The 22,778-nt window shown below is 38.9% G+C and overlaps 1 protein-coding gene across 1 annotated transcript in view; it reads right to left on the bottom strand.

The window, feature by feature from the left end:
• Window positions 1-22,778, bottom strand: part of GYS2 (glycogen synthase 2) — a 56,009-nt gene that overhangs the window by 19,744 nt on the left and 13,487 nt on the right. The window contains exons 4-9 of the mRNA XM_049625174.1: window positions 14,773-14,955; window positions 8,651-8,795; window positions 4,827-4,944; window positions 4,305-4,425; window positions 1,261-1,367; window positions 300-359 (exon numbers count right to left, since the gene is read on the bottom strand). Coding sequence (XP_049481131.1) covers window positions 300-359; window positions 1,261-1,367; window positions 4,305-4,425; window positions 4,827-4,944; window positions 8,651-8,795; window positions 14,773-14,955 — 734 coding nt within the window. The remainder of the gene's footprint in view (window positions 1-299; window positions 360-1,260; window positions 1,368-4,304; window positions 4,426-4,826; window positions 4,945-8,650; window positions 8,796-14,772; window positions 14,956-22,778) is intronic.

Below are 22,778 nucleotides of genomic sequence, written 5' to 3' on the forward strand. Positions count from 1 at the left end.
TTGATTCAAACATCTTGTGAAATCTCCCTCCATTTCACATTGACATATTAATCCTTAATGAGAGTTCCATTGAATTAGAACCTATTTACCTATGTAAATATGTTCTCATTTGTACATCTTGTTTATAACTATTTGCCAGATGAAAGAGAAAATAAAACCTGTTCACATGACATAATACATATTCAAAGTCTACTAATTCCTTTATATTGGAACAAAGGAAACACATTATAGTGTAAATTGTTAAATTTGAACAGTGGAGCCTTAAAATGTTTGAAGTGGTCAGAATTCCCAGCACCTACCTTAATAATGCATCATAGAGTTTCTTTCCAAATTTTTCCTTCACAGAATGTGCAATGTCCCTGTATAAATTGAAAGATTTATAATTTAAAGTGTCACAATTTGTAATCTTTTTTTGCTATGGCCATGCTGATGTTTTTGTCAGTGTATTTTTTGAAATTACAGGTCCTTTGGTACAAGCTCTTCTATTGTTTTTCCTGGTTGCCAGTCTAGTTGAATTAAAACCTCCAGAGCTGAGGCAGCAGAACTGCGCTGAGCGGCCCACAGAGCTTCACATTTTTTTGCTTCAGGCGAGGGTGGAGGGCAGGGAGGGGGTGTGGCTGGCAGTACAGATGTAACAAGATGGGGAAATTCTGTGATAATTGTTGAATCTGGGCTATGGGCATGTAGGGTGTCATTATACTAATCTCTTCGGCATTCATTTTTAAATTTTCACAAGAATTTTTTTTTTTTTTTTTTTTTAAGTTCAACCCATCTTTAAAGATTTCTAGGGCCACCTGGGTGGCTCGGTTGAGTGTCCAACCTCAGCTCAGGTCATGATATAACAGTTCATGGGTTCAAGCCCTGCACTGGGCTCTGTGCTGACAGCTCAGGGCCTGGAGCCTGCTTCGGATTCTGTGTCTCCCTCTCTGTCTGCCCCTCTTTTGCTCATGCTCTGTTTCTGTCTGTCTCTCAAAAATAAATAAATGTTAAAAAAAAAAGTCTAAAAAAATAGTAAAGATTTCTACAGAGGTTTTATCCTTCCACAGTGGTTCATTCCAAAGCTTTTACAGTAACATAGTCCTATAGGCATTCCATAATCTGACATAATAGCCTAATGAGAAGTGAGTAGCATTTGTGCTATAATAATATTAAGGGAAAAAAAAAAAAACACAACAGTCCAAAAAGATGTATCAGAAATTATGCATGTTAAAAAAATCTCTACACTTATTGCTTGAGAACATTTATAGGACATGAGATTACCATAGTTGTTTCCGCACTGCCTGGCCTTTCAGGGTTTCCACATTGAAATTGTTTGTCTTGGCAGGCATAATGAAAAACACCACCACTGTGACGTCACTTTTATGCATCTAATGAGGGATTAGGAAACACAACCAGTCAACTACCACAGATAAAAGAAAACATCAACAGATGGACCTTAAACTTAAAAAAAAAATAGTGTTTTACATTATCTTTAGATAAAAGGAATACTTGTTTATGATTGACAGAGAAATTATACCCACTTTCCTGAAGCTGACTCCGAAATATTATTTTATTTGGGCTTTCAGTCAAGATTTACTAACAATTTGAATATTCAGACACAAAATATTTTCATTAACCAGCTAAAATATAGAGCAACTGCTATTGATAATTACAGTGCTTTTCTGGGGTTAAAAAAAGTCATAGGAGGGGCACCTGGGTGGCTCAGTTGGTTAAGCGTCCGACTTCAGCTCAGGTCATGATCTCATGCTTGTGCCCTGCACCAGACTCTGTGCTGACAGCTCAGAGCCTGGGGCCTGTTTTGAATTCTGTGATTCTGTGTCTCCATCTTTCTCTACCCCTCTCCAGCTTGTGCTCTGTCTGTCTCTCTCTCAAAAATAAATAAACATTAAAAAAAAATCTACAGAAGTCATAGAATAGGAAACTCACTCCAGGAATAGCCACTGTATTAAAGAAGAATAAATGTACTATCTGAAAGAATGCTTTCTTTCAATTTCTCCAAGTATTATAATTACCTTTGATGTCTAAAATAGCAATTGGCTTTTTCTTCACACTTAAAAATAAAGTGACTATTAGGAACACCTGGGGGCCTAGTCGGTTAAGTGTCCCACTCTTGATTTTGGCTGGGGTCATGATCTTGGAGTTCATGACTTCGAGCTCTGCATTGGGCTCTGCATTGACAGTGCAGAACCTGCTTGGGATTCCCTCTCTCTGCCCCTCCCCTGCTTGCACTTTCTCTTTCTCTCTCTCAAAATAAATAAATAAACATTAAACATACACACACACACACACACACACACACACATTTATGCAGCCACTCTGGAAAATAGTGTGGAGTTTCCTCAAAAAATTAAAAATAGAATTACCCTATGACACAGCAATAGCACTTCTAGGAATTTATCAAAAGGATACAGGAGTGCTGATTCGTAGGGGTACATGTACCCCAATGTTTATAGCAGTGCTATCAATAGCCAAATAATGGAAAGAGCCCAAATTCATCAACTGATGAATGTATAAGGAAGATGTGGCATATATATATATATGTACACACACACACACACACACACACACACACACACACACAATGGAATACTACTCAGCAGTGAAAAGGAATGAAATCTTGCCATTTGCAACAATGTTGATGGAATTGGAGAGTATTATGCTAAGTGAAATAAGTCAGTCAGAAAAAGATGGATATCATATGTTTTAGTCATATGTGGAATTTGAGAAACTTAACAGAAGACCATAGGGGAAGGGAAGGAAAAATAAGTTACAAATAGAGAGGGAGGCAAACCATAAGAGACTCTTAAATACAGACAATAAACTGAGGGTTGATGGGGGTGGGGGATGGGGGGAGCAGGGAAAACAGGTGATAGGCATTGAGAAGGGCCCTTGTTGGGATGAGCACTGGGTGTTGTATGTAAGTGATGAATCATGGGAATCTATTCCTGAAGCCAAGACTAAAATGTATACACTGTATGTTAGCTAACCTGACAATAAATTATTAAATATATATATATATACACACATATATATATGTGTGTATATATATATATATATATATATATTTAAAGTGACTGTTAAATAAATGTATAGATAAATTGATTAATAATGTCCCTAAACATGATATATGTTTGATATAGCTTTGACTCCATCTATAAAGCTTGTTGAATAGATACATACTAGGAATATTATGGAATAAGATTATTCCAGCCTATTCTAGAAAAATCCATCTGGTCTTTATTAATGTATTACTTCCTTATTAATGTGGTATCAGGAAATCTTTTAGGATACTTAGTACAATATCTGCTCTAAGGCAAAAACAAATCTATGTGCAAGAAAAAAAATTAACTGGACAGTGTTTCAGAGCTCAGTAAAGTTTAGATTGTCTTGGTATCTCAGTAAGATTGAAATTCTACACCCATCACCTATAACGTACTCTTATTTATTCTATATTTCTACATGATAGAATTAGAATATAAGCCAGTAACTTTCATCACTAGCTTTTACATGATACCATTTTGTATAGCTGCTTCTACTGGCACAAGTTTTATTGCTGGATTAACTGGGAACCTATATTAAGTCTCACCTTCCTGAGCAAAAAAAAAAAAAATGATTCCACATTGAAGTGGGAGGCTCCTTTCCCCTCCTTCATGTATCCCTGTAGTGGGACATCTCCTAGTTTCACAATTCAAGACTCTTAATCTCAGGGGGAGGCATGGCGGATGAGTAGGGAGAGGAAAAGCATTTGTGTGTGTCTGCCCAGTTGTACAGAGAGCAAAGGCTTAGTTGCCAACTGTGCATGGTACATGTTCCTCTGAAGGCCTTCTTAGGTTGGGAGAAGATGGCAATCGGATGAGATAGCAAGGTCTAATAGCAAGTTCAATATTAGGAAGCCTATTGGTGTCATATACCAAGCCACATCTTCCATTAAAGACTTTTTTGGTTTTAAAAATTGCAAATTTTGTTCTGCATTTTCTTGATTTCCTCATATTTATCTTTCAATCGATTAACTCTTGGGACAGGAGAAGGAATGTTACAATGTCATCTTAAAACATAACACCATAAGCTTGTGGCTCTCTTTAAAAAAATATCTGATCAGGTAAATATACAAGTGAACAATGTAGCAATCCCAATAAGCAAATTGAAAGACCAGAGTCATTTTTAGAATAAGGTTGTCATTTTAAGTAATCAAAATCATGTATTCTCTTGAAAACATCCTAAGAAACCAGAAAGTTCTTTACTTCTCACAGAAGGAAGTCCTGTTATAAAAGTAGTACATGGTGTACCACCTAGGGTGTTCTTACCCTCAGCAGGAAATTTAACCTGGATAAGGCTTCTAGGAAGATGTCAGCTCCTTTGTTTGAAAACTCGTATCTCCCAGCAATGAAAAGGAACAAAGTCTTTTCAAGGTCAAAGTCCAGATGACTAAAACAAAACAAAACAGTTTCAAATAAAATAAGACAACAGCAACAAAATGTACAAATGAATTCTGTTAAAATTTAATGGGGCTGAGAAAGGTAAACATTTACTATAACAATCTTGTTTTCTCTATGTCATAGGTCCCTAAAACATGTGCTATTTTTTAAAAAAATTTTTAAAGGTTCATTTATTTTTGAGAGAGACAGAGGGTGAGTGGGGAGGGGCAGAGAGAGAGAGAGAGTGAAACAAGAATCTGAAGCAGGCTCCAGGCTCCATACTGTCAGCACAGAGCCTGACACAGAGCTCGAATCCATCCATGACCTGAGCCGAAGTCAGACACCCAACTGACTGAGCCACCCAGGTGCCCCCGTGCTTTTTTTTTTTTTTTTCAATAAAGAAAAGCATACCCATAGAAATGACCTCGAACAAAATCTTGGATCCTGGCCTTGTATGTGGCATGTAGATTTTGAAACTCATGTACTGCTGAAAATTTCTTAACACTCAAGCCATTTGGAGTAACTACATCTGGAAAAGCAAAAATAAAATCACCATAAATATCTTCTCTTGGGAGAGGGTACCATTGTAGAAAAATAGTGTGCTTAAATGTATAAAATTAGATGTCTATTAACATTTCTAGTTTCTAGCATAGAACTAAAAATTTGTAACACTTCACAATAAATTGTTGATATAGGAAATCAGGAGTGTGTGACCAAAATAATATTAACTAGTACAATGAAACATCTAATTAAAAGCACTAATAATGATTAGTATAATTTTCCTTTATTGATTGCTTACTATGCACCAGGCACTGTTCTAAACACTTTAAAATGTAATTCATTTAATCCTTGCAAAAACCAATGGAGTAGGTGTTCTTATCTGCATTTTCAGAGACAGAAACGGAGGCACAGAGTTGTTAAGGAATCTGTCCGAGAACACAAGTGTCAGTAGGAGTAGAATCCATGCATTATGCCTCCACGTGTTGTGTCTTAATCATTTTGTACACTGAACTACCTCTCAGCAACTTATTTTGACCGACCATGTGGGAAATGTTCTGTCCACTTGGAAAATTGGAAAGGCAAGCCTGTATTTCTAATTCCCAGAAGATTTTACTCAAGCAGGAAGACATTTTTGTTTTCCAGAATACTAGTCTGTGACAAGAAAGATAGAGACTACTCGGAGTACAAAATTAGAGCTACCTACTGACTTGAATACATGGGTTGTTGCATTTGGTAGCAGTAAAAACAAATGAGATAAAAAAAAAAGAAGCTATGTCAAAAAAATTTAACATATGGCATTGGAGATTTTTGCTAGATTTGAGATTTGAGTTAAAATTATAAATATGCCATTATTTTGAGGGATATTTTACAGTTAACCAACTACCTTAAGTTTTTTTTTTTTTAATGTTTGTTTATTTTTGAGAGAGAGAAAGAGAGAGAGATAAAAAGTGTGAGTGGGGGCGGGGCAGAGAGACAGAGGGAAACACAGAATCTGAAGCAGGCTCCAGGCTCTGACCTGTCAGCACAGAGTCTGATACAGGGCTCAAACTGCTGGAACCGCAAGATTGTGACCTGAGGCGAAGTCAGATGCTTAACCCACCGAGCCACCCAGGTGCCCCAACAAACTCCCTTTTGAAATGGTTCCACAAAATCAACTCAGGCTTCTTGGTCATTTCTCATATAAACAACTCATGGTTCTTATGAGTTTTTACTAAGTAATTGGGCAAATGCTATACTCCTTTGCATACCTCCCCACAGCAGAGTGGATTTTAGGTTGCCAAGGTTTCTAGTAAAAGCCCTCGTGAATAATTCCTAGATGAACTGTATAGTGTGATCTGGATAGTAGACAATCCTCCCTTATAATGTATTTATCTTTCCATAACATTATATAGTGCTTACCTTGTGCTAGACTCTAGTATATTTGATAAATATTAATTTAATTTTTGTCAAACCACAGGAAGTATAAGTTATTTTGCTATCCTCATTTTACAGATGAAGAAACTGGCCTGTTGAGAGGCTATTTGGCCAAGATCAAAGTAACTACAAAGTAACAGAGGTAGGATTTAAAAACAAGGCAGCCTGGCTCTGAGGTCTATGCCTTTATCCACTGTGGTGGTCAGCTGTATTGTCCAAAAAGATATAGAAGCCCAAAATGTATATGAATATCTCCTTATTATGACTTTATTTCCTCTGGAATTTTTTTTCATTGTTTCACAAACAAAGCTATATAAGGATGAGATTGTGCAGATAGGATAGTAGCTTTAAGAGAAAGTTTTATTTTTGGAGCACCTGAGTGGCTCGGTCGGTTGGGTGTCCGACTTCGGCTCAGGTCATGATCTCACGGTTCGTGGGTTCGAGCCCCTCATCGGGCTCTGTGCTGACAGCTCAGAGCACGGAGCCTGCTTCAGATTCTGTGTCTCCGTCTCTCTCTGACCCTCCCCCGTTCATGCTCTATCTCTCTCTGTCTCAAAAATAAAAAATAAACGTTAAAAAAAAAAAAAAAGAGAAAGATTTATTTTAAAACAGGAAAAAAAAAAACACAAGTATTTTTGTAAGCTCAGAAAAAGATACTGTATGCAAGAAACAAGAAATATGCAAGAAAGAAATAGCATGGTGATGGAGTACGTTTCTGTAAGGGACATGACAGTGATAATCCAACTGAATGCTGGAGAATACTTGGAAAGACAAAAGAGGAATAGGCTCTTTATTCTGCCATGATTCAAATTTCTTGGATTCTTTTTTTTTTTTAATTATCTGGCACCTTGAAATACTTCCTGTAGTCATTCAACAACCTATATTTGGAAGAAAGACAACCAGAGACAAGATCACAGGGATTAAAGAAAGGATATGTTAATTAGGACTGTTTGGTCACAAGTAACAGACCCAGTGCTAACACTGTGTGAATAGGTCCTAACCCTGGTTTATCTATAATAATGAGGAATTTATTCACAGGATGCTAGTGTCTCATGGCAAGGGTTTATCTGGGCTTCAGGAATTGGTTTAAACCATTAGTTTAAATCACTGTGGAGAATCTAGAGTCTGTTTCTCCTTTTCATTGTACTTCACTGTAGGTTAGCCTTCTTGCATCCCATACAACATAGAAGAAAAATGGGCACTGCCAACAGCTTCAAAGCTGACATTTCTTTTTTTTTTTTTTTAATGTTTATTTATTTTATTTTGAGGCAGAGATAGGGAGTGGGGGAGGGGCAGAGAAAGAGGGAGAGAGTGAATCCCAAGCAGGCTCTGTGCTGACAGTGGGTCTCCATCTCACCAACTGTGAGATCATGACCTGAGCCAAAATCAAGAGTTGGGCGCTCAACCAACTGAGCCACCCAGATGCCCCTGAAAGCTGACATTTCTGTTATACAAGAGTGCATTCATACAGACTCATCTGTTTAGACTCCCTCCTGTGGGAGTATTCTGATTGGCCTGGTTTATGCTGGGTATCTACCTCTGGACCAATCTGCTGTGGCCAGGTGATAGAGTCAAATTTTTTTAAAGTTTATTTATTTATTTATTTATTTATTTATTTATTTTGAGAAAGAGGGAGAGAGAGCACAACCAGGGGAGGGACAGAGAGAGAGAGGGAGAGAGAGACTCCCAAGCAAGCTCCAAACTGTCAGCTCAGAGAGGGGCTTGATCTCACAACCATGAGATCATGACCTAAGTCAAAAGCAATAGTTGGACACTTAACCTACTGAGCCACCCAAGCACCTAGAGTTATGTTTTATGAACACACCTCTTGGCATTGCAACCTCTAGATGGATCTGGAGATAGTTCCCAGAAAAGCTTTCAAGGTCTTGGGAGAAGTAAAACAGTATGTTTCTACTAAACAGGACTGATGGGGCAGTGTCATAAGATGTAGGACTGACATAATCTCACACAAATTTCTGATATTTTCTGAACTTTTATTTCCTTAAAATAAAAAATTTAACTTGCTTACACCCACCAAGTCACTGTGACAACCCTAGGACATAGGCCTATTTCAAGCATACCTCATTCATTCAACAAGCACAGACTGAACACTACTATGTTGTAGATATAGCTTAGTGTTCATTTTATTACAAAGCTACTGAAATTGAGAATTAAAATATGTGTAAAGATCTGGGTGGTAATAGTGAATGCAATTTTTCCTCTATTATTTTATGGATTTTTCTTTGTTTTAAACAAAATTTTTATACTTCAATGTCATTTAGGACTGAAAGATTGCTGACAAACTCAGAGATAATAATTACCAGGCTTTCTCTTCAGCATATGTTCTGCCTCTATTGCTGTTATTTCAGATACTGTGGTGAACACATGAGCACAATGGACAGAGGCTCGCTCCATGCAGTACCGGTGGTAAATCTGCCTTTCCCCAGCCTCTTTGTCTATGTCAAACTGTTTAAAAGAAAAAAAGAAGGAAAAAGCAAAAACACAAACACATTTTCTCATACTACTGACACTTGAAAAGCATGGAGGTTAGTGGCATTGACCCCCTGTGTAGTCAGAAATCTGCATTTAACTTTTGACTCCCCCCATACTTAACTACTAGTAGACTACTGTTGACCAGAAGCCTTACCAATGACAAAAACAGTTGATTAACACATATTTGTATATGTGTTACATACTGTATTTTTACAATATAATAAGCTAGAGAAAAGAAAATGCTGTTAAGAATATCATAAGGAAGAGAAAATACATTTATAGTACTGTACTTATTGGAAAAATTTGTGCATGAGTGAACCTGTGCAGTTCAGACCTGTATTGTTCAAGGATCAGCTGTACTGATCCATTTACACAAGGAAAACAAAATCACATATATTCATACTGTTTTTCTTCAAGACTGTGTAAAATTTTATGACCAGAAAAAAGTAGTAACTTTTTATTAAATCTATTACTAAAATGTATACCCACTCATGTTTTATTTATTTATTTATTTTATTAAAAAAATTTTTTAGCGTTTATTTTTGAGAGACAGAGCATGAGCGAGAGAGGGGCAGAGAGAGAGAGAGGGAGAGACTGAATCCCAAGTAGGCTCCAGGCTCTGAGCTGTCAGCACAGAGCTGACGTGGGGCTCAAACCCATGGACAGCAAGATCATAACCTGAGCCAAAGTCCGACGCTTAGCCCACTTAGCCACCCAGGCACCCCCAGCCACTCATGCTTTAAAAAGTACTGTTCAGGGGCACCTGGGTGGCTTAGTCGGTTAAGCGCCTGACTCTTGATTTCAGCTCAGGTCCTGATCTCATGGTTCCTGAGATGAAACCCTGCATCAGGCTCTTTACAGACAGCACAGAGCCTGCTTAGAATTCTTTCTGTCCCTCTCTCTCTGCCCCTCCCCCTGCCCTCTTTCAAAATATAAATAAATAAACATTTTAAAAAGTATTGTCCATTTCTGCTTCTAAACTGCTGTTTAATCCTCACGTGAATATTTCTACTTTGGTGTAATTAGAATTCTTAATTTTTGATATCTTAATTATATTAACTTACCTTACATTTTATAAACATTGAGCTAATTACTTTCCCCAAAGACCTTATCATATTTTCCCCATAAGCAAAGAAACAAAGCCGACAGTAAAGTCGATACTGAAAATAAGGATAATTATTATCACCCTTAAATCACTGAAAAGCTTTCTGACAAAGAGAAAAGACAAATGATTTTCCAGGGTTACATAACTCCTACCACTGTATAATTTCAAGAGGTGTATGGTTACTTTAATTGGATGGTGTGTTAAATTGTGCAATAATCCTTTATTCTGGGTATCTTAAAAAAAAACAAAATAACTTTAAAAACCAACAAGCCAAACACCAAACAATTGATTAAATAGTTGGCAACAGTTATGGGCTTTTGCCATTTTGCTTAGTTGCTGAATATTATGTCTCACATAGCTGCAGATGAAACTAGCTGTGTTTAAGAGAGAAAAGTATATCAAGTTTCTGGTATTATATCAGCAGGGTGCTTTCCATAATAAAGAGTATTAGAAGCTCAACAGTACTCATCAAGCTCTCTTCTAAGCATGATGTCATATTTAATCCTCATAAACCACTAAGGCTTGTATTGTGTCTTCATTTTGTGAAGGGGAAACTTGAAGCTTGTAGAGGTTAGGAAATCTGCCCAAGACCACATTCCTATTAAGTGTCTTAGCAGAGTCCTAAACTGATCCTTAATCAGTCTGACTCCAAGATTGTGCTACCTCCTGCTTATAGAACATTTAGACTCCAGCTCGACCAAGTCAGTCCCAGTAATTACTGTCCCATATAGAGGAAAATACCGAAAAAGACTAAGTAGATGATTCCAGAGACTACAACAAAGAAAGTCTTAGAGGATTCTTTCTTGTCTGTAATGTTTGCAACTATTTATCTGAAAATGTTTGAATCAGGGCTTTATATGGCATCCTTGGATCAGCTGAAGTTTTCCCAAAGGCTTATATGTCTGGTCTCATTTATTCAATCAAATCTGTCATTCAATCAATATTTGTTGAGTAATTTATTGTTTCTGTGGCCCTCAAAGAGCTTATAAATTAGTGAGAAAACAGGTTAAAATTAGGCAGAAATAGGTAAGTGCCTGAGGAAGGCATAGGGTCAGAGTGAGACTGATTTACAGAGTGGGACTGAGAATAGGGAAACATAGCTCATACTATGCAAGTGTTTATATTGTCAGTATCACTTCCAGAATGTAAGATTTTCAAGGGCAAGGACCATGATTTATTAATCTTTGTACCTCCAAGTTGTATTGTTCAAGGATCAGATGTACGTGAATAAAACGGCATTTGAACTGGGACATGAAACTTTAATTTGGGGAAAGGTTATTTTGGATTGAAAAATTAACTGTCCTAAAGAACAAGTACATAAAGTCAAATAGGGTTCCTGGGTGGCTCACTCGGTTAAGCATCTGACTCTTGATTTCAGCTCAGGTCCTGATCTCATGCTTCATGGGATCGAGCCCCATGTCAGGCTCTGCCTTCTCCCCTGCTCACTCTCTCTCTCTCTCTCTCTCTCAAAACAAATAAATAACTATTTTTTAAGTAAAAAAATATAAATTCAAATAGCATGTGCAGAAAAATAGCATCTGATGTGACCATAGCAGAGAGTATAGAATGTAGGAGACATAGTAAGACAATAGACAAGGCTAGAAAGTCAGCCTTTGTCCTGTATACAGTGGAAAGCACTAAAAGGCTCATTTAAACATATGATAAAGACGGTCTATGCTTAGAAAAAATAACTCTGGAAAAAGTATGAAATGTTTTCTGTTACTGAGCTTTTGTGAAGATTAAATGAGATAACACATAACAGATGTTTAGAAAAGCACCTGGCACGTGGAAAGTGCTCAATAACTTTACCTATAATCATCATCATTATTGTTGTTTCTGTTGGTATTGTAGAAAGTAATAAGATTTCATATATGGGGAAGGGTTTACCATCTGGACATTTAGAGATAAGAAGATAGGATGTCTAGATGAGCACACCAAGTATGCAGATATACAAAGGGAGAATAGTAGAGGCCTCGTGATCCCGTGAAAGGTCTCCACGAAGACAGGCATGTGCTTTTTCCTGGTCCTGTGGGGTTCATTACCTTCCAGGCCTGCAGTATGCTTGCCACATCTGTGGTTTACAGCAACTCTAGGTGTTTATACATATTGTCCACTTTTCCGCATGTTTATGATAGCCTGTTAAAATCTCTGTCTGGTAATTCCAACATCTAGGACATATCTGGCCCTGGATATTTTGACCATGGATCTTACTTTCCTACATTTTTGTATATCTCATTACTTTTTCCTGAATTCAGGAAAATGTGTAAAAAAGAACAAAAAGTGAGGCAAAGCATAGATAAGTCAGCAAAGCACAGTCTAGTGACAGAGGATGATAATCCTGTGATTGAAGGTGATGAGCTCAAAACTTGGTCAGATGGAAGAGTTAAAATCCATCAAGCAATTGTCTATGGTTTCTTTCACTGTCTGTTCATCCCAGACAACACCGTCCTTACATTTCCATCCAGGAAATCCTGATATCATCAAAGAAAGAGAGTCCAAAGCATAAGAAAATTAATGGCCTTTTTTAAAAGCAGTAGTTATGTAGCCATTATAATTGAGGGGAAAATCGATCAATGGCTAGACCAATAAAAATGAATTTGGAAATATCTTCTTGGAGAGTCTCAGAAGACTGATATGCTGGCTGAAAATGGTTGAAATGCTATTTTAGTTAACAGAGTTAACTAAAAACTTAAAGCAACATCAAAGTCCTTTTGAACTGGCTATTAACTAAACATATTTTCAGTGAGCAATTAAAATTTAAGTGAAATAGTTCTACTCTTTCTGTTTTTAAATTAATTTTTATTTTTATTTTTGAGAGAGTGCAAGCAGGAGAGAGGCAGTGAGGGGCGGGGGCAGAGGATCTGAATCAGGCTCTGTGCCTATAGCAGCAAGCCTGATACAGGGCTTGAACTCATGAACTGTGAGATCATGACCTGAGCCAAGTCGGTCGCTCAACTGACTGAGCCCCCCAGGTGCTCCTACTCTTTCTGTTTTTATAACAGTTGGGTACTATTATTCTTGTTCCCATTTCTCCCCCATATTTATTTGCCAGATTCAGAGCTTACCTGATTCTGGGTCTTGCATCAAAGACTAAATTATGACTCATCTCTTATGTTGAACTTTTAAAAATTGTTCATGTATAAAATTTGTTGTTATTATGCAACATCCAAATTCTGAACCTATTGTGAGCATGAGGTGGGGGGATCTGCTGTAGAAAATGATAATGGGGGCTTTTTCTGTGAAAAATGATTAGGAGTTTAACTCAAAATCTAGTTCCTAACTACTTATGATCTATACTCACACTGCTGGGAAGGATATTTTACTAGAAAGACAGGCTGGGGCTGACTAAGCTCACATATTTCAACCAGTGAAGAGCTTTAAGCTGGTGAGATATATCCTATTTGAAAAAAGTATGATATAAAAGGATATTTTATTAAGAGGATAAAATTGAATTATGTAACTATATACTGTAATCATTTTTTACTTAAAAGCAACTAATAATATCCAATGAATTTTATTAGTTGTTTTTATTAATTGTTACTATATAATGGTTTTAAGTATACTGAAGTAAAATACTTGATATGCTTCTCCAATATTTTCTCTTTCACAAAAATCAAAGTCTGCTCTTTTCTGGGAAATAAGGTTTCTGAGCTTATCACAGATCACTGGTTTGCCCTTATCAGTCTACCATTACTACATACCATCAGGAAATTTCCCTGATCTGACTTTCTGAATTCCTTGGTGACTTTATTTTGAATGTACATCTTATGTTTACAATCTGACCTTTAGATTAGTCTGACCTTTTTATAGAAAAACTCTCATTAAGACCACAAATTGCTTTTCAAATGTTAAAGGTTGTCAGAAAGAACTTTCCTGCACTCAGAGGTCTTTGGGATAGTAGGACAGCTTACCACTACCGTTATCTAAGTGTTCATGTATTACAAACTCTCTCTCTCTCCCTCTCTCTCTCACACACACATACACACCACTCACACATGCACATATTATTTCCACAGAATCCTAGGACTTTTTTAAACTGGGGAAGTCTTTAGAAATCAACTTTCCAATTTCCTAATTTTTCTGATAGTAAATAGGACCCTAAAATGCTAAGTTGATTTCATTGGCAATGTAGATACCAAATTTGTAAAAGCCTGACTTTGTGGTACTCAGATACTTTGTTGATATTATTGACATGATAATATAAAAGATATATTTTTATTAATCTGATTTAACTGACAGAAAACAAAAGAAAAAAGTCAAGACTGAATGACTTTGGTCCTCTTTAGAGTTGGGCAATCCACTAGGATAAGGAAACCCAACTGTTTGATCACCAAGGATCCACATCCCTGTTCTAAATAACCTGTCTTACCTGACCCTCCCACAAAACTCCACCTACACATTGCAGAGTTACAGGAGAAAGCTGACCATTTATTCATTCGAAGGAGAGAGGAAGACCCATAGTGCAAGCTGTATGCCTAGAACCCTTGGTCTATAGCTGCCACTCAGAGCTCGTGTGGATCTAGCATTCTCACCGTGTTTCTCCGGCTTCAGGGTAGACAGGAGTCCAACCCACCTACGCCCACCATGCCTCCTGGGATCTTGGGCCTGTAGCTCCAAAGTAGGTAGACATCGGCCTGTCACCACAACACTCTACTGCACTCTGAACAAAGTTAAACTGAATCAGCTGTCACCTCAGGGGAGGCTTTGTCATGAATATTGATTAGTTAAAAGGGCATTTCTGCCATCTGGCTGGCAGATGAAATGTAAAGATCAATACTTCTCATCTTTCAGTTTCAAGGATCAGAAAGAAACGTGGTGAGGGAGGAAGGAGGAAGGACTTTTTACCTTATCGAGATGGTTGTAGAAATCAATGTTTGCTGCACAGAGATACCTGCCAAGCAGTGTGGCATGAGTGGTAAATATTGTAGCGATAGGAAGCTTCCGAGCTCGAGAAAGGATCAGTCCAGTTCCTGCCTGCCATTCGTGGAATTGGGAAATGACATGTTTCCCATCTGCATGATCCGTCACCTACATCAGAGAAGAAGCATTTAAAACAGTTGGTAAAGCCTGACCTTGCCCATGACCCACAGCATAAGGAAAGTTATCATACCTGTTAATTTTAGCAAAATTTAAAGAGAGTTAAACATGATGTGTACAGATTTAGCAAGCAGAATTGTTTTATAGGATTTAGCCGCATGTTCATAAAACCTATGTATTTTTATGGTATAATCCTTCCTTGCAGTAATGGATCAGATTTATTTTTTGTATCTACAGAGGGGCCTCATAGAACAAATGCACAGGAGGCACTCAATAAATATTCATTGAATGGATGAATGAATAATAGCAATAATATTCTTGAAGATCTCGCTGAGCAGCTAAATCAGTTGCGACTACCCTCTTACAAGCTTCTTTTGAAACAAACAATAAATGACTTCATGTTTTAACCCCATCTTATTTGGATTTTCTGTTATTTGCACTCAAAAGCATTTTAACTGACATATTATTTTAAGAATATGGAACTGGGCAGAAGGGGACTAATAACTTATTTAGAAGCAAATCCTAATTTAGTAAGACCCTGAGAACATAGGTCTAATCCCGGTCTAGATCTAAAACTAGGGAGGTGTCAGAGGAGAGGGAAGATGGTGGCGTAGGAGGACACTGGGCTCACCGCACGTCCTGCTGATCACTTAGATTCCACCTATACCTGCCTAAATAACCCAGAAAACCGCCAGAGGATTAGCAGAACGGAGTCTCCGGAGCCAAGCGCAGAGGAGAGGCCCACGGAAGAGGGTAGGAAGGGCGGTGAGGCGGTGCGCGCTCCACGGACTGGCGGGAGGGAGCCGGGGCGGAGGGGCAGCTCGCCGGCGAAGCAGAGCCCCCGAGTCTGGCTGGCAAAAGCGGAGGGGACTGACGGACTGTGTTCCGACAGCAAGCGCGACTTAGCGTCTGGGAGGTCATAAGTTAACAGCTCTGCTCAGAAAGCGGGAAGGCTGGAGGACAAAGGGAGGGAGAGCTGCTGAGCCCCCGGACGACAGAGCTCAGTTTGGTGGGGAACAAAGGCGCTCGCCAGCGCCATCTCCCTCGCCCATCCCCCAGCCAAAATCCCAAAGGGAACCAGTTCCTGCCAGGGAACTTGCTCGCTCCCCGCAAACACCCAACTCTGTGCTTCTACGGAGCCAAACCTCTGGCAGCGGATCTGACTCCCTCCCGCTGCCACAGGGCCCCTCCTGAAGTGGATCACCTAAGGAGAAGCGAGCTAAGCCTGCCCCTCCAGCCCCCGTGCACCTTGCCTACCCACCTCAGCTAATACGCCAGATCCCTAGCACCACAAGCCTGGCAGTGTGCAAGTAGCCCAGACAGGCCACGCCACCCCACAGTGAATCCCGCCCCTAGAGAGGGGAAGAGAAGGCACACACCAGTCTAACTGTGGCCCCAGCGGTGGGCTGGGGGCAGACATCAGGTCGGACTGCGGCCCCGCCCACCAACTCCAGTTATACACTACAGCACAGGGGAAGTGCCCTGCAGGTCCTCACCACTCCAGGGACTATCCAAAATGACCAAACGGAAGAATTCCCCTCAGAAGAATCTCCAGGAAATAACAACAGCCAATGAGCTGATCAAAAAGGATTTAAATAATATAACAGAAACTGAATTTAGAATAATAGTCATAAAATTAATCACTGGGCTTGAAAACAGTATAGAGGACAGCAGAGAATCTCTTGCTACAGAGATCAAGGGACTAAGGAACAGTCACGAGGAGCTGAAAAGCGCTTTAAACGAAATGCAAAACAAAATGGAAACGACGACAGCTCGGATTGAAGAGGCAGAGGAGAGAATAGGTGAACTAGAATATAAAGTTATGGAAAAAGAGGAAGCTGAGAGAAAGAGAGATAAAAAAATCCAGCAGTATGAGGGGAAAATTAGAGAACTAAGTGATACACTAAAAAAAAATAATATACGCATAATTGGTATCCCAGAGGAGGAAGAGAGAGGGAAAGGTGCTGAAGGGGTACTTGAAGAAATTATAGCTGAGAACTTCCCTGAACTGGGGAAGGAAAAAGGCATTGAAATCCAAGAGGCACAGAGAACTCCCTTCAGACGTAACTTGAATCGATCTTCTGCACGACATATCATAGTGAAACTGGCAAAATACAAGGATAAAGAGAAAATTCTGAAAACAGCAAGGGATAAACGTGCCCTCACATATAAAGGGAGACCTATAAGACTCGTGACTGATCTCTCTTTTGAAACTTGGCAGGCCAGAAAGGATTGGCACGATATCTTCAGTGTGCTAAACAGAAAAAATATGCAGCCGAGAATCCTTTATCCAGCAAGTCTGTCATTTAGAATAGAAGGAGAGATAAAGGTCTTCCCAAACAAACAAAAACTGAAGGAATTTGTCACCACTAAACCAGCCCTACAAGAGATCCTAAGGGGGATCCTGTGAGACAAAGTACCAGAGACATCACTACAAGCATAAAACCTACAGACATCACAATGACTCTAAACCCGTATCTTTCTATAATAACACTGAATGTAAATGAATTAAATGTGCCAACCAAAAGACATAGGCTATCAGAATGGATAAAAAAACAAGACCCATCTATTTGCTGTCTATAAGAGACTCATTTTAGATCTGAGGACACCTTTAGATTGAGAGTGAGGGGATGGAGAACTATTTATCATGCTACTGGAAGCCAAAAGAAAGCTGGAGTAGCCATACTTATATCAGACAAACTAGACTTTAAATTAAAGGCTGTAACAAGAGATGAAGAAGGGCATTATATAATAATTACAGGGTCTATCCATCAGGAAGAGCTAACAATTATAAATGTCTATGCGCCGAATACCGGAGCCCCCAAATATATAAAACAATTACTCATAGACATGAGCAACCTTATTGATAAGAATGTGGTAATTGCAGGGGACTTTAACACCCCACTTACAGAAATGGATAGATCATCTAGACACACGGTCAATAAAGAAACAAGGGCCCTGAATGATACATTGGATCAGATGGACTTGACAGATATATTTAGAACTCTGCATCCCAAAGCAACAGAATATATTTTCTTCTCGAGTGCACATGGAACATTCTCCAAGATAGATCATATACTGGGTCACAAAACAGCCCTTCATAAGTTTACAAGAATTGAAATTATACCATGCATACTTTCAGACCACAATGCTATGAAGCTTGAAATCAACCACAGGAAAAAGTCTGGAAAACCTCCAAAAGCATGGAGGTTAAAGAACACCCTACTAACGAATGAGTGGGTCAACCAGGCAATTAGAGAAGAAATTAAAAAATATATGGAAACAAACGAAAATGAAAATACAACAATCCAAATGCTTTGGGACGCAGCGAAGGCAGTCCTGAGAGGAAAATACATTGCAATCCAGGCCTATCTCAAGAAACAAGAAAAATCCCAAATTCAAAATCTAACAGCACACCTAAAGGAAATAGAAGCAGAACAGCAAAGGCAGCCTAAACCCAGCAGAAGAAGAGAAATAATAAAGATCAGAGCAGAAATAAACAATATAGAATCTAAAAAAACTGTAGATCAGATCAACGAAACCAAGAGTTGCTTTTTGAAAAAATAAACAAAATTGACAAACCTCTAGCCAGGCTTCTCAAAAAGAAAAGGGAGATGACCCAAATAGATAAAATCATGAATGAAAATGGAATGATTACAACCAATCCCTCAGAGATACAAACAATTATCAGGGAATACTATGAAAAATTATATGCCAACAAACTGGACAACCTGGAAGAAATGGACAAATTCCTAAACACCCACACTCTTCCAAAACTCAATCAGGAGGAAATAGAAAGCTTGAACAGACCCATGACCAGCAAAGAAATTGAATCAGTTATCAAAAATCTCCCAACAAATAAGAGTCCAGGACCAGATGGCTTCCCAGGGGAGTTGTACCAGACGTTTAAAGCAGAGATAATACCTATCCTTCTCAAGCTATTCCAAGAAATAGAAAGGGAAGGAAAACTTTCAGACTCATTCTATGAAGCCAGTATTACTTTGATTTCTAAACCAGACAGAGACCCAGTAAAAAAAGAGAACTACAGGCCAATATCCCTGATGTATATGGATGCAAAAATTCTCAATAAGATACTAGCAAATCGAATTCAACGGCATATAAAAAGAATTATTCACCATGATCAAGTGGGATTCATTCCTGGGATGCAGGGCTGGTTCAACATTCGCAAATCGATCAACGTGATACATCACATTAATAAAAGAAAAGATAAGAACCATATGATCCTGTCAATCGATGCAGAAAAGGCCTTTGACAAGATCCAGCACCCTTTCTTAATAAAAACCCTAGAGAAAGTCGGGATAGAAGGAACACACTTAAAGATCATAAAAGCCATTTATGAAAAGCCCACAGCTAACATCATCCTCAATGGAGAAACACTGAGAGCTTTTTCCCTGAGATCAGGAACACGACAGGGATGCCCACTCTCACCGCTGTTGTTTAACATAGTGCTGGAAGTTCTAGCATCAGCAATCAGACAACAAAAGGAAATCAAAGGCATCCAAATTGGCAAAGATGAAGTCAAGCTTTCGCTTTTTGCAGATGACATGATATTATATGTGGAAAATCCGATAGACTCCACCAAAAGTCTGCTAGAACTGGTACATGAATTCAGCAAAGTTGCAGGATACAAAATCAATGTACAGAAATCACTTGCATTCTTATACACTAACAATGAAGCAACAGAAAGACAAATAAAGAAACTGATCCCATTCACAATTGCACCAAGAAGCATAAAATACCTAGGAATAAATCTAACCAAAGATGTAAAAGATCTGTATGCTGAAAACTATAGAAAGCTTATGAAGGTAATTGAAGAAGATATAAAGAAATGGAAAGACATTCCCTGCTCATGGATTGGAAGAATAAATATTGTCAAAATGTCAATACTACCCAAAGCTATCTACACATTCAATGCAATCCCAATCAAAATTGCACCAGCATTCTTCTCGAAACTAGAACAAGCAATCCTAAAATTCATATGGAACCACAAAAGGCCCCGAATAGCCAAAGTAATTTTGAAGAAGAAGACCAAAGCAGGAGGCATCACAATCCCAGACTTTAGCCTCTACTACAAAGCTGTCATCATCAAGACAGCATGGTATTGGCACAAAAACAGACACATAGACCAATGGAATAGAATAGAAATCCCAGAACTAGACCCACAAACGTATGGCCAACTCATCTTTGACAAAGCAGGAAAGAACATCCAATGGAAAAAAGACAGTCTCTTTAACAAATGGTGCTGGGAGAACTGGACAGCAACATGCAGAAGGTTGAAACTAGACCACTTTCTCACACCATTCACAAAAATAAACTCAAAATGGATAAAGGACCTGAATGTGAGACGGGAAACCATCAAAACCTTAGAGGAGAAAGCAGGAAAAGACCTCTCTGACCTCAGCCGTAGCAATCTCTTACTCGGCACATCCCCAAAGGCAAGGGAATTAAAAGCAAAAGTGAATTACTGGGACCTTATGAAGATAAAAAGCTTCTGCACAGCAAAGGAAACAACCAACAAAACTAAAAGGCAACCAACGGAATGGGAAAAGATATTTGCAAATGACATATCGGACAAAGGGCTAGTATCCAAAATCTATAAAGAGCTCACCAAACTCCACACCCGAAAAACAAATAACCCAGTGAAGAAATGGGCAGAAAACATGAATAGACACTTCTCTAAAGAAGACATCCGGATGGCCAACAGGCACATGAAAAGATGTTCAATGTCGCTCCTTATCAGGGAAATACAAATCAAAACCACACTCAGATATCACCTCACTCCAGTCAGATGGCCAAAATGAACAAATCAGGAGACTAGAGATGCTGTAGAGGATGTGGAGAAACGGGAACCCTCTTGCACTGTTGGTGGGAATGCAAATTGGTGCAGCCACTCTGGAAAGCAATGTGGAGGTTCCTCAGAAAATTAAAAATAGATCTACCCTATGACCCAGCAATAGCACTGCTAGGAATTTATCCAAGGGATACAGGAGTACTGATGCATAGGGGCTCTTGTACCCCAATGTTTATAGCAGCACTCTCAACAATAGCCAAATTATGGAAAGAGCCTAAATGTCCATCAACTGATGAATGGATAAAGAAATTGTGGTTTATATACACAATGGAATACTACGTGGCAATGAGAAAGAATGAAATATGGCCTTTTGTAGCAACGTGGATGGAACTGGAGAGTGTGATGCTAAGTGAAATAAGCCATACAGAGAAAGACAGATACCATATGGTTTCACTCTTATGTGGATCCTGAGAAACTTAACAGAAACCCATGGGGGAGGGGAAGGGGAAAAAAAAAAAAAAAAGAGGTTAGAGTGGGAGAGAGCCAAAGCATAAGAGACTGTTAAAAGCTGAGAACAAACTGAGGGTTGATGGGGGGTGGGAGGGAGGGGAGGGTGGGTGATGGGTATTGAGGAGGGCACCTTTTGGGATGAGCACTGGGTGTTGTATGGAAACCAATTTGACAATAGATTTCATATATTAAAAAAATAAAAAAAAATAAAACTAGGGAGGTGTCAGTTTCTTTGCCTTAAACTTACCTTGTTTCACCCTTTACATTCTACTATTAATATTTACATCCCACTGCCATTATGATTGCCTATTTCCTCAATGAGGGAGTAGAATTGATAACAAAACATGTGCATTCAAGGAAACTGAGCAGAGAATCGGGAAGCCGAAAGTTTACCCAAGGAGGCAGGTCTCACATTTAGAGAACATCAGCATCACCTGGAAGGCTGGTTAATCATGGATATCTGGGTCCCATCACCAGGTAATCTGATTCAATAATTCTGGGCTGGAGGCAAGAGCTCTCATGTCTTACACGTTTGCAGGCGATGCTCCTGGTGGCCCATGGAAATACTCTTTGAGAACCACTGACTTAGGCTAGGACCTTTGTATTTTAGAGTACCTGCTCTTCAAAATTTCCTCACAGTTATTAGCAGTTGCACAGATTGGTGGCATCCAAGAGGTGACTGCAGAAACAGGCTTGCCCAGCAGCCTGGGATTTTTGTCAATGTCTTTATTTACCCTTTGAATCAAAGAAAATTTCTGTTTCTGAAATGGCTTTATTTTAGAGAATATTGGGGCTTTATTTTCTTGCTTCTCTCCTCTCCAGTTCTCTTTAACAGAAAGGAAGAGGGAAGACACACACACACATACACACACACACACACACACACACGGAAGCTGACCTCGGTCCTGGGGGGCAGTGGCTCAGGGAGGTAGTTTTCAGAGGAAGAGTTGGTTCCACCAACTGATGACAACACAAACTGCTTACTGTCATTAAGCCAGATCTTGTCAGTACCCTCACCCTGTTCTCCTAATTCTGTCACCAACACAAGCAGTGGGACTGCCCCTTCACCTTCCCCTTGACTTCAAGGCAACCTTTTTGTGGCTATTGGAATATGACTTCATCGGTAAGAAAGACTGGTCAAGGGGACACACTGCCAAGCATGCAGTTCTGTGATTTGTCCTTAGACTACACCCCCCCTTTGCTAGGGATGTTCTTCCTTCACCATCTGATATTTAAGTTAGGCATAATCATTTTGAGTTAATGCAAGGAATGCAAAAAAAAAAAAATCCTCCTGCCATGCTTTGAGAACTTAAAAAAGTGCAGGCTTGGCTTGTTTCACAGGAATTGATTTCTAAGGCTCTTGGTTTTTTATTTTTTAATTTTTTTTCATTTTGGGGATATTTCAGTACTGTGGACTCCTTAGCACCTGCTGAGATCACTTCAGCCCTTAGAAAATGATGAAAATATCTAAAAGCCACTGCAACTGCACAAG

The sequence above is a fragment of the Panthera uncia genome, chromosome B4 (genome assembly GCF_023721935.1).
Source record: "Panthera uncia isolate 11264 chromosome B4, Puncia_PCG_1.0, whole genome shotgun sequence".
NCBI classification, from domain to species: Eukaryota; Metazoa; Chordata; class Mammalia; order Carnivora; family Felidae; genus Panthera; species Panthera uncia.